The sequence below is a fragment of the Ostrea edulis genome, chromosome 3, assembly GCF_947568905.1.
Source record: "Ostrea edulis chromosome 3, xbOstEdul1.1, whole genome shotgun sequence".
NCBI classification, from domain to species: Eukaryota; Metazoa; Mollusca; class Bivalvia; order Ostreida; family Ostreidae; genus Ostrea; species Ostrea edulis.
This window is the reverse complement of record NC_079166.1, coordinates 86,033,293-86,046,574: the sequence shown is the minus strand read 5'-3', so window position 1 is coordinate 86,046,574 and position 13,282 is coordinate 86,033,293. Positions and strand designations below refer to the sequence as shown.

The following is a 13,282-nucleotide window of genomic DNA, read 5'->3' as shown; positions in this document are numbered from 1 at the left end:
TATATAATCTCTTACAATGTTCTTGAGTCTATTTCTTACATTATTTCCCATTGTACATAGTATATAAAAGAAATGTGCATTCCTAATCGAAAACATATTTCTCGAAAATAGAAAAAAATGTTCTTTCTACAATATTCCTTAGAAACAGACAATAAAACATTCTCTTTATCGTCCTATGAACTGGTCAAGAGATACCACGTGTTCTTTTTAAAATGGTTCTAAGTGGTGTTTCACGAGCTACATGGACAATTTCCGCGAATCAGATAACTATTGCTTTATAGCTGGTTGTGTTTGGTTGTCTTTAATTGTTATTGGGAGCAAATTGGAGGGGGGGGGGCTTCTTTTTCGTAGACTTTGATGACGGTTTTAAAGTTGAAGAGGTATATAACTTTATTTACATTGTATCTCCAGCTTCTGGTGAAATGAACACGTGCTTCTATATCTGAAGCACGAGTCTAACGCAAATGTACAGATTATGACATCCGGGCGGAACATGGCGAATCTAAAATTGATACAGAATTTGGTCTGTTTATACATTCACTTCTTTTGTTTTCAAATTCATTCTGTTTTTGTACAATAACTTAAAAGTTTAAAACTATTGCATGACATGATTCCCCCCTCCCTTTAATATCATACAATAATTTGTAAATCTAAAGTGATTGTATTGTTTAAAGCCAGGCTTATTCAGATAAAAGGAGAGTACAGAAAATTATCTCATCAAACGAAATACACCGCATCAGTGTCACAAACGTGTTTCTAGCAACTTATAAAGGAATAAAAATAAACGTGAATGTGTTTATAACATTTGGTAAATGCAGAAAACTGTTGTATCAAACATGATTGCCCTACACAAAACCCGAACAAAGATTTCTCCTGCTGCCCAATCTCCTTCAGAATTGATTAAAATATTGTTTAAAGTAAGTCCACCTTCCTGTGACGTCATGATCAATGATTTATTTAGATTTATGCATGATTTTATCATAAATTTTGTTGGAGTCTTTTTAAAAGGTTATTGTTTAAAATCTTGTTCAACATAAAATATTTCAAAAGTCTAAATTATATATAAATAATCAATAATATGTTTCAAAATATTGAATCCAAGAGCAATAACTCTGTTTTCATTGAATCCTTTATCGGATTCATTATGCGATGGGTTTTCCATATTATTTACAGAAATTTTCAATAGTTTTGTAAAGAAAAAGTTTCATGAAATTATTATGAATATTATATTTTTTAAACCAGTTTTTGTGAAATTTCATTGATAAATTTGCCATTTTCTGACATTGATATATGATTTTGTATATGTATGTCTCGCATCTTAAAAAGTGTGATGATCTATATATTTTATTTGATAATTTATTAGTTTTAACTCTGAAAAATTGAAATAGATGCACATCTTGATTTTTTTATCAGATGATAATGCAAGTATGTAGTTACATTAAATTGTTCCACAAAGGTATTTAACGTTCAATCTTAGTTTTCAACAAATGTAAACTTCGTTTTACATCAGTTAAATAAATGGGGTTTTTATCTGTTAAGATAGGGTACTTACGAATTCCTTCAAGTTCTTCTTTCAGTTCCGCGATTTCTCTCTCGCATTCAGACACTTTTTCTGAAAAGACAATATATAACGTTATTTATTCAGATGAAGGTACTACAAAAACAGGTTGGATATATATTAAACAAAGGAAACAGATTTAGGAAACGGTCTTTGGTGATCAGGTCTTCCAACAGTCTGTAGAAATTCCCATGGTCGGGAAATCTGCTCCTTATTCATTTCTGTTGATTAGTTATTCAAACCTTTGTTGTGTTAAACACCACTTTATTCAACAAACAAGTACTCTCAATATAATACTAGTTCCTCATTGACAATATATTCATAAAAGTTGATGATCGTTGGTGATCAGGTCTTCCAACAGTCTGTTGCAATTCCCATGGGCACGAATTGAACTCCTTTATTAACCGACCTATTTTTATATTTTTTCGATGCATAATTTATTCAAAAGCTTTCACACGAAAAGAAAAAAAAAGCATGTCGTAACCTTCAACTCGAAATTAAGATATTTCGAAGACCTTTTTGTCACTATACAATCATGCGTCGATCCAATATATCCCAGAGAACTCAAATTTTTTTTTAAAAAAAACATCACAGAGTCTTCCACATCTACGCCATTCTTAAATATTTATTTTAATTAAGTGTTGACGGCAAATTAACAACTCATATTTTATAACAAATGAGATCACTTCAGATTCTCAATCGTCAACTTCCCATATTTATGCAGCAATAACTCATTATCACCTACATATGGTGTTAATGTTTCTCAACTGATTCGATACGCAAAAGCTTGTTCTGTACATGTTCGGGTTTTAAATCGAGGCTGGCAACTGACAAATAACTTAATGTTAGAGGGGTTTAAACAGTCTCGTTCAAAGTTTGCATTTCGCAATTTTACGGTCACTATAACAATCTAATTTACATGTACCAATAAAAGGTGAAGATAACGAACAGTGATAAATTTCATAACCTGTCAAAATATTGTGTGGCATGTTTCATACCAATCGACCCTTTTTCTGCACACAGATTTTGATAGTGCAATAATGTAGCCCTATCTGATTTTTTTTATTCTGACGTTTTCGGGATAGTGCTACGATTCCATAGGATCTCCGTAATGGTGCAACATAATTTAATGAATTACCGATAATAAGCTCAGTGTATTAGTCCAATATGTTGTTTACACCAAAAAAGAGTACCAACTTTGTGCTTGGGCTTGTCTAATCAAGATCATATACAGTATGCAAAATTCTTCGTCTGCTCCGCCATGTTTGTTATCACGAGATCTCATAGATAGATCTAGTGAAAAAACCTAAGCATAGACAATCTGCGCGAAAATGTAGTCACTCGAACAAATGTGACAAAGAAAGGAAAATCATATGGTTGCAGGAAGAATTTACACTCTGCTGTTCGTTTTTTTTAACTTGATATTATCAAACCTAAAAGTTTTTAATACTGACGAAATAGCTTTCTCGTCCGTATTTGTCCATCGATGTAAATACTACCTTATATGGCATATGCAAATAACTTGACAATCGGAGGTTGAAACTTCAGTACATTAAACATGGCGCACAAATATGAATCGAAAAATTGGATTATATCGAAATTGTTGAAAACGGTATAATAGAGCCTCACAAATCGTAAGTTGCGGATTGTAAATTTATATATTGACTAAGAAATATAGAATATCATTTTCTGTACGTAAAGAAAGTCAGCACAATTTGTTAGGATTTTGATGCATACTGAATACATGTGTAAAATATACGATTTTATCAGCTAAAGCATTAATTGTATTTTTGAGGGCCACGGACACATAGAATATGCAATTTAACACTTTAATGGAGAATGTACCTTAGAACGATCGAAAGTGCTGCGGGAGTACATCATTACGGAGATCCTAAGGAGTCCCCCCCCCCCCCCCCCCCCAAATCAGATAGGCTACATTATTGCAGCTAATATTTTGATTACGGATAAGCCCGTTTACCCGATCGAGATATAGGGCTCACGGTGGATGTGACTGTTAGACAGGGGATCATCTTTTCCCCTAGGCACCTGATCCCACTTCTGATATGTCCAAGGGTCCGTATTTGTCTCACTCATAAGTTTGTATTCTGTATAGGAGTTATGGAATTGATCACATTTTCATTTTGCAGCTAGTATCAAACTCAGTACAAATAGACATTAAAATAAAACGTCCTTCCCACTGCCGTAATTAAGGTGGTAAAGGGACATCCATCCCCATAAAATTTCAAAAGATTAGAATATAAAATTCTTAAAATGGCACAAATTACTTTTAAAGTTTGAAGAAAAAAATGTCCTACGAGAGGGGGTACACCCCTTCCTGAAACATGCCTATCATTTTTGAACGACTCAACATAGGACAAACACGGATACCTGTACACCTCAATAGTGAGATAAGGTGGCTAGTACAGGCAATCCCCTCTTTACAGTCACATCCACTGTGAGTCCCATATTTTGGTCAGGTAAATGGAGTAATACGTAATTAAAATCAGTAATATAAAGACCCCCCTCCCCTCGATTTCAAAGCTGATCCTACGCAGAATTTTGTATAATATACTGTTAAATAAATATATATATATGGAAAAAATTTACTTAGTAGCACCGTTACTTTACTGTTAACAGCTGAATAATATTGAATGAATAAAAGGTGCAATATTGTGGGTGTTAATTCATCATTCAGGCAAATAATCCATGCTTTGAATTTAAGGTGATTAATTAGAAACATACTGATCAGTAAAATGTTCATCAGATGGAATACCAAATAAACATATATTCATACCCATCTTCAGATATCTGTAGCTTTCTTCAAACCAATCGTACTTATAAGAATTAAATATACCTTCCTTTGACTTATTTGGAGACAGGCTCTATCGATTTGACTATTACAGAATATAAGATACAAATACAATGAAATAAATATAAGCATACTGGATTTAAAGATAAGTGCAATTAAACTGAAACTATCCTTAATTATGATTATACTGACAATAAGAACTAATCCTTAAAAGATCTTCTATACGTCATTTATTGTCTCCAATACGTCACAAATGGCGCGAAAGTTCAATAGCATGTTCATCCGCCTAGTCCAAACTATTACAAAATGCTCTTTAACTTCTACCAGTAGTTGAGACAATGTAACGATGGAAATAGATTGTTAATCACGTGATGCAAGACAAGGAAATTCCATAATGTTGTTATCAGAAATTTTCTGTGAAAAAATATATAATTACCCTTATCAACACATATGCATGCAGATTTGAAATGAATGAAATACGCAGTAAATGTAACTTTAAAATTCTGATATTAGGAAGTCAATAATTTGTATATATGCTTTTACAAACATTTAAGGTTCAGTCATTTGAAGATATGTACAAATATTTGAATATATGTTAATTTGACGTTCTGGGTAACAGGGAAATATCAGACAAATAATATTCCACAATACCTCTATATTCTGTCAGGCTAGGTTCAAGTTGTCGACGCGAGTTTCTCATTTTTCCCGCAATTTCTAAAAAATAGTTTAAAACGCTTTTGTATATATACATGACATATGTCCAAAACAGATATGGATATGTATGATAGAATTCGACGTCGTCCGGCTGGTTTTCGTCCATGGGAGTTTGATCCCCCGAGTGCAGCGTTCCTTCCACAGTGTTTTGTTGACTGGTGCTATCATTGTCATTCACCCTCTTCATATCCTCACGATCCGTGACTTTGATCACCTCGATACTATCACTAATTGTACCAGTTTTATTCATTTTCATACTTCTGTGTGCTTCTGTCGGACTCTGGTTCCCACAGTGCTTTTCTCCCCCCAGTCCGTCTACTTCAGACTCTTTTGTGTCATTTTTGGCTGAACGACTGTTATGACTATCGCCCTCAGAATCAGTTGAATTCATTACATGTTTGGGGTCTCCCTGCAAAGGTGGAGTTCCCTTATCGTCTGTTGTTGGTTTTTCTTCATTGTTTTGTTGCCCTCTACCTTTCTTCCTGTTTTTTCCTCCCTTTCCCATAATGTAAAACTTAACGTTATCAATCAAACAGGGATGTTTTCTTCCTTCCTCTTTATTTCACTGAAAAGAAATACAGACACATTATGCAGTTATACATCCTGAACACTTTCCTTTTAAAGCTGTCTATATCTTTTAAATACTGTATATTCTACTATTTTGGACATCTCTTGTCAACCACATCCATATATACAGTCACATCCGGTTTACATTTAGCACATAAATTATAATTCCTCGTGTGTGTGGGAGGGGGGGTACTTGTCATTCCATATTTACAGAGTATCGTGTTCAATAGGAGGAACATTAACCACATCGCTCACGTATTGTGTATAAAACATAATTTCTGATTATATCCCATCCCTCCACTCCTGTGGCCCCGTCCTGCTTCAGAGGTACATGGTGTAGAGACACTTTAATCTAGTACACGCAACATCAAAGTTTTTTCCAATATACCTGGTATTCCTATCTAAACTTCAAAACCCCTCGCGTAAGGTGAATTCAACAGTACAGGGGAATGCTAATGTTAATATTTGACAAACCGTACATATGTAAAACTTATACGGTACCAATTTTGATGCACCAGATGCGAATTTCGACAAATGTCTCGCCAGTGATGCGCAAGCCGAAATTTTGGAAATTCAAAATAACAATAAACATGCGGTTTTTGAAAAGATATTTTACACACCCGATCACACTTTAACTATTTCCTTAATTTCTCCCTTTAGAGGGGATTCGATCTTTCATTTCAACAAATTCAAATTTCCCCCAATTCAAAAAATAGCACGACAAACTAAACTAGCCATGGTACTTCCTTAACATAAAATGATTCCCTTGTATTGTTGAGTTTCAGACTGTTTACGCTATTGAACAATCAAATAGTCATGATTTTACATTCACCATTGTGAATGAGAAGAACAAGAGGCCGGTGGACCACATTGCTAACTTGAGTCACCCTGTTCCCACTTTTCTTAAATCTAAGCTGTTGTGAATTTTAAAAGGTTTTTTTTACAATCTTTAACCCAATAGAAATGTTGGACCCATATACAGTGGAGCCTCGGCAATCCGGACGCCATTAATCCGGACGCTTCACCTTTCGGACGGTTTTTCTCGGGAACGGAATTTTTATACATTATTTTACATCATTAATCCCGAAATTCGCGTTCCGGATTCGGACGGTAACTTTTTACTACTAAACGTTATAATGCATTGGAAATTGTACCATTAATCCGGACGGTAAATTTTTTTGTAGGGAAGGTCTGTGTCGGACAATTTTAGCAAGATGTAAATTATAAAGAAAACAAGTCAAACCGTCTAATTGAAGCGATTACCTGTACCCTGTTCATACCTCCCTATAATTGCATAGTGTGTGATGATATGTCAGTTAGATAGCACGTGCCGATCGAGACATTGTATTGCCAATTTTCGCACATATGATCTTTATTGCGAGTAGTGTTGAATTTTGTAAATAAATCTGTAGCATATTATTTTATAGTCTTGATCAATAGCCTAATAGTATTAATAAATTAAACATCATGACGTAATGATATTTTTTTTAACTGCTGCACATATCAGTTGTACTGATTCGTAAATTGATTATCGGCTTATGCAAATCTAAAGAGTGTAGATTATACTTCTAGATTCTGGATTTTATACTTTTGATTGGCGTGAAATATATATGTATGTTCATGCACATGTATGTGTAGTAAGTTTTTAACGTTTAGAATGACACGCATGTAGAATGTATCTTTGTACGATTGATTCTTGTTACGATGTTGTAGAGCTTTATTGCTTTCGAATTTTTAAACTCTGGGTAGAAGTGAGAAAATTACCATTTTAAGAAAAATGACAATTGAATTCTGTGTGTACCCGTAATGTTAGTTTCACTCGTGTTTTGTTCCGTTGTTATCGCATCATCAAAATAATAGGTGCGCGTGGCTAGATCAAAGCAGTAGTGGGTCTATATATTATGAGCTTAAATGATTTTGTTCTCCCGATATTGTCTTGGATAATTATAGACTAAGGAATATAAACTCTGGCAGATGGAATTTTGGTTAAAGAATGTTGTCAACTGACATGATAATCACGAAATTCTTATATCAACTGTGGACGATGAAGAGTGTTTTAAGAGACCGCTGAACCCGTGACAGATGGAAATTACCGGCCTCTCTAAGAAGTAAAAGTGTTATGAAGTGTTTGAAGTGTTAAGTGATTATGTTAGTTGCTAATGATTTATTTACTTATAGTTACTTAAGTGCTTCATTATTTGTTTTAGTGCATACGGTACACAGTTTTGTATATTTATTTGTAAGGTTCATATACATGTATATGTACAACGTAAGCACACGCAAATACACTGAACACGTACATTAAATTTTAGTGCTTTGAAATACATGTAAATGTTAACATTATCATAATTTATTTACTAATGCAAATGGTTATATCAAACGATAGAATGTGTTTAATTCACTATGCATCAATAAAGTAGGCATATATTGGTTACTTATGTACAGATAGAAAATATGCGATTCAATTATCCGGACGCTTCATTTATCCGGACGATTTTGCTGGGATCCAAAGTGTCCGGATTAACGAGGCTCCACTGTAATGGCCCTAACTTAGCCCTAAAGGGTCACGACAAAACCAAATTTGTATTCACAAAATTGTATTCACACAAACATAGGATGTATCATCACCAATATGACTAACATGACCGTGCTGTTATGGAGAAGGTTACGCTCGAAATGTTATTGATCATGGTATGAAACGAAAGATCTTTCCAAACGAAATATGTATACAAATATTTTCCCTACATAGTTCATGAGATATTGAATACTTTAGGTTTTCAGGTCAAACTTTCACGGCAAGGTTACTAGGTCAAACTGCATGATGCTAAATTATGAAAATCGTTGCTATAAAGCGTCAAATACAAAATATGAAATGATTGCCTTAAATAGTTCAGGAGATACTTGATAAGATAGCTTTTCTTAAAAGTTGGTCAATCCCCAAGGTTAATGTCAAAAGGTAAAAAAAAAAATTTGGTTCCAAAGATAAAGTTTTGTCACAAGGCATGCATATGTATGAAATATGACAACTATATCACTCATTATTCAAACGTTAATACCCCGTGGGGATCCGGGTTAGAATAGATCCTCAGTACCCCTTGCTTGTCGTAAGAGGCGACTAAATGGGGCGGTCCTTCGGATGAGACCGCAAAAACAGAAGTCTCATGTCACAGCAGATGTGGCACAATAAAGATCCCTCCCTGCTCAAAGGCCGTAAGAGCCGAGCGAAGGCCTAAATTGTGCAGCCCTTCACCGACATTGGTGACGTCTCCATATGAGTGAAAAATTTCCAAGTGGGACGTTAAACAATATACTTGACTGTCAATCAATCAATCAAACGTTAATCGCAGGGACATAAAAAAAAATCCACACAATTTGGGAACATTTGCAGTGTATATGATAGTATAGCCCTGCTTATCTTCAAAAGAATTTGTTCAAATCAAAATCCGGTATGATCCTATATACAACTTTCATCATGCTTTTGTGGCCACACCCTGCCCCGGGACCCCGGAATAGAACAAACGTGATAGTGAACTACGTAAAGATACTTACAGATCATGACCCTGTTATTGTTGAGATGAACATTTTAGAAATGTTTCCCTATAGATAAATGTCGATGTAGAGCTTTAATCCCCCTTAGACATTAATCTACTCTAATGTCAGGCCACTTATGACACTCCGTATAATCTGAAACATGTCAACTTGCATATGAAAGGTGGAACATAACGAACAGTGATCAATTTCAGAACTCCCACAACGAATACATAATAAAGGGTTGGACAAACACGGACCCTGGACATACCAGAGGAGAAATCATGTGCCTAGGAGAAGTAAACATCCCCTATCGACCGGTCACATCATAGTACTTGGCTACTTTTGGTTCTCTAAACGAGAATGTATAAAAAAAAATAATTCAAGGCGAAATGAAGTGCCACAAAATACGTGTACTATCAACAGGAGACAAAAACATCAACTGTTATCATCAGAATCCAGACGTGATCCTGGATTGTTGAACAATTTGGAGACTGTGTGAAAACTTACATCAAATTTAGTTGTACATCTTAGCAGTGATAGCATAGATATTGACAAACTATAATGCAAAATGAAAATAAGGGGCTCATGAGTCACCTGGGCTCGTATGAAAAACTTTCCCCCAATATATTTGCATGTAAAATTTTCATCCCCAGTTGTGGCCCCAACCTACCTCCGTGGGCCATAATTTTTACAAACATGAATATTTACTGTCAGAAAGCTGCCATGTAAATTTCAACTTGTATGGACAAGTGGTTCTTGAGAAAAGACTGATAAAGACTTTTCCCTATATCTTCGCATTTAAAACTTTGATTCCCTATTGTGGCTCCATTCTACCTCTAAGAGCCATGAATTTAACAAACTTGAATCTGCACAATGTCAGGAACCCTTGTTTTTCTTCCAAAGCTTTGCATAGTTCACAATGGTTTTTCGTAAAAGGCACCATGCCTTTGTCAACAACTTTCATTCAGAAAAACATACAAGTTCTCGTTAGCAGCCTTGACCATTACAACACAGGTATTACATGCTGTATTCGGCGTGTTTGTTGCGAGTCCTATTCACACACTAAACAGTGTCCAGGTTGGAAGCTTATTTTAAACTAGGCACATGGTGATAAACAGACATTTGACATGAAACATTTATAAAAACTAGAAGCGTGTTTCAATAGAGAAAAAAAATCTAGATGAAAAACCTAAGAACATGTTCATGCTAAATTTATTTTTGTTTCACGGAGGCAGTTTTTCTGAAATTCGGGGATGCCCCTCCATTTTAACGCTAAAAATAATATAAATCGCTTACTACTTGATTTAAATTCGAAATATTTTGCTAATTTTGTCAATACACGTCTTTTAAACTTATTTTCAAAAATTATTGAATCAAGACATAGATCTACGTTCCAACTGGTTTTATCATATATTCGAATAACTTAATTTTTTCGATATTTCATGCAACACCTTTAGGGAAATTAACATGAGACGCGCAACACCTTCTTTGTCAACATCGATTTAGATGTTGTCCACGGTGAATTGTTTAAGCCCCTAAAAGCCGACTTTTTGAAAATATCTAAAACTACTTTCACAATCAGTTAATCGAAAAGGGGCGTTTGGGATGTCACTGTACCACGTGACTACCCAACTAATTAAAGACACCTTTTTTCTTAAAATCGGAGCTTAGATTTAAATCCGTAATGTGGCTAATTATCGCGATATTAATCTGCACTACCTATTAAAATTAATTCCTATAAGCAATAAAAGACAAAATGCAGAGATAATTTTGTATACTTTGGAAACATGCAATATGTCCTTTAGATTTATTTGTATATAGTGAACGCGTGTCATGTAGTATATAGGCCAGCATGACGCGGCGCTGTTCATACCCTCAATTATTTCAAAAACGTGTAAACACGATTTTGACATTTAAAGCGTTAAGAAACATTAATTCATTACAATTATTTCAATTTATGTGAAGCGTTTTGCATAATACTCTGTAAAGAAATGCTAATGTCCAAACCACTTTGAGCCGAGTGACTGCATAGAGGAGTTGATAAAATCAACTCACAAAAATGAAAACATGATTTCGCCGCATAAAAAAAAGCATAATTCATTCCTATTTTTTATTTAATTTTCCCCCCTTTCGACATACGATAAAATGCATGAGTTTAACTGATATTGTAAAGTATACTGATAAAATCTTTTTTCACCCCTACAATACAGCGTTACCTGGTGTAGCGATAGAATATATATCTTCAGGTCTATATAAAGAGTCTGATAACAAAATACTGAATGATAAATGCAAGTTGCTTACCAGTATAAACTGTGCCTGTGAATGGTCAATGCTACACAGGATTTCATGGAATTCATGAGTTCCTGCACTTTCCAAGCATTAAAAACGAAAGTAACTCAGTTAGATTTTCAGAAATAGTGATTACCTGTAGTGGTCACCGAGAAAAGTGCTGACCACGCTTGCCGCTGGCTTATTTTGCGTAATCAAGGCAGAGACTCTACAAAGTATTCAAGCTTCAAGTTTTTATTTTTCTCATTTGCTGTTTACACAACACAGAGAACATATCAAATATGCATTCAAAAACAATATTCACGCATGCACAAATAATTCATACAGGGCCGTAAATTACATGGAGGCGGAGGAGGTAGCTGCCTCCTCCAACTTTTGAGCCAAAAAAAATTAAAATTTAAAGTTCATTAGAATTTAATGTTGTTTCCAATAACTAAGAACATGATACCTCCCTTAAAAAGCATTCCAAATCTTTCTTTTAGAATGAGTTAGTCAAGTAACATCTTAGAAGGCCCTAGAATCAAGGATTTTGCACGAAACGTGTTCAGTGTGCACAAAATGTGCTCAGCGTCTGGGGGCCTGGGCAGCCCCCAGACCCCCGCCTAATTTCCTGCCTCCTCCAAATTGAAGGTTAATTTACGGCCCTGTCATATAAATACATGTATATCACAATCTTGATGATAAATAAGTACAATAATATAATATATACATTTAATCCGGAGGGGTTACTCTCTCAGTAATTAATTGTATGTATTTACACAATTCTAAATATTTTTTTTTCATTTTTGGATGCAAACAGATTATGAAATTAGGTAGTGACGTTTTCTCACGTTATATTATATTTGTGTACCCCGTGACGTTTTCTCACGTTATATTTGTGTACCTCGTGACGTTTTCTCACGTTATATTATATCTGTGTACCCCATGACGTTTTCTCACGTTATATCTGTGTACCCCGTGACGTTTTCTCAGCCCGTGACGTTTTCCCGCGTTATATTTGTGTACCCTGTGACGTTTTCTCACGTTATATTTGTGTACGTCGTGACGTTTTCTCAGGTTATATTTGTGTACCCCATGACGTTTTCCCGCGTTATATTTGTGTACCCCGTGACGTTTTCTCAACCCTTGAAGTTTTCCTGGGTTATATTTGTGTATCCCGTGACTTTTTCTCTCGTTATATGTGTGTACCCCATGACGTTTTCTCACGTTATATTTGTGTACCCCGTGACGTTTTCACGCGTTATATATGTGTACCTCGTGACGTTTTCTCATGTTATATTTGTGTACCCCGTGACGTTTTCTCACGTTATATTTGTGTACCTCGTGACGTTTTCCCACGTTGTACAAATCCGTATCACAGGCTACGGCAATATTGTAGAGCAATGCCGTCTGATGAACTTCCTGGTGAGAAAAATAAACTCCCTGACCACTCAATATTCACTTTTTAGCTTTTTTAAACCACTTTAACTGACAATTCCAAATGAGGTTAATGAAACTGAAACTTAAACACGCTATAATCTAAGGCAAATCCTATTCATTTCATGAACTCAAACACAGTGGTTGACGCAATCAACAAAATTCAAATATGTCGTGAGATCAGGCCTCAAGACCATAAACTGAGAATAGACTCAAGTCTAAATTTCAAATCCAGCTAACTTTTGAAATAATTTCCGTGAAGAAATAAAGTTTTCAGAATATTTCAATTTGAATTGTTTATAAATCTGCAATTCAAAAAAAAAATCTGTGCTCGATAAATCTTATGAAATACATGTAAGTGATTTTTTTTTTTACTAAAGCCTATTCTAAGTTAATTG

At 34.8% G+C, this 13,282-nt stretch overlaps 1 protein-coding gene across 2 annotated transcripts in view; it reads right to left on the bottom strand.

Moving 5' to 3' along the window:
- Positions 1 to 11,598, bottom strand: part of LOC125673907 (chromosome partition protein Smc-like) — a 56,208-nt gene extending 44,610 nt beyond the window's left edge. For both annotated transcript variants that reach the window (XM_056159270.1, XM_056159271.1), the window contains exons 1-3: positions 11,481 to 11,598; positions 5,019 to 5,646; positions 1,553 to 1,612 (exon numbers count right to left, since the gene is read on the bottom strand). In XM_056159270.1, the coding sequence (XP_056015245.1) occupies positions 1,553 to 1,612; positions 5,019 to 5,586 (628 nt within the window). In that variant the 5' untranslated portion in view covers positions 5,587 to 5,646; positions 11,481 to 11,598. The remainder of the gene's footprint in view (positions 1 to 1,552; positions 1,613 to 5,018; positions 5,647 to 11,480) is intronic.
- Positions 11,599 to 13,282: the final 1,684 nt, after the last annotated feature.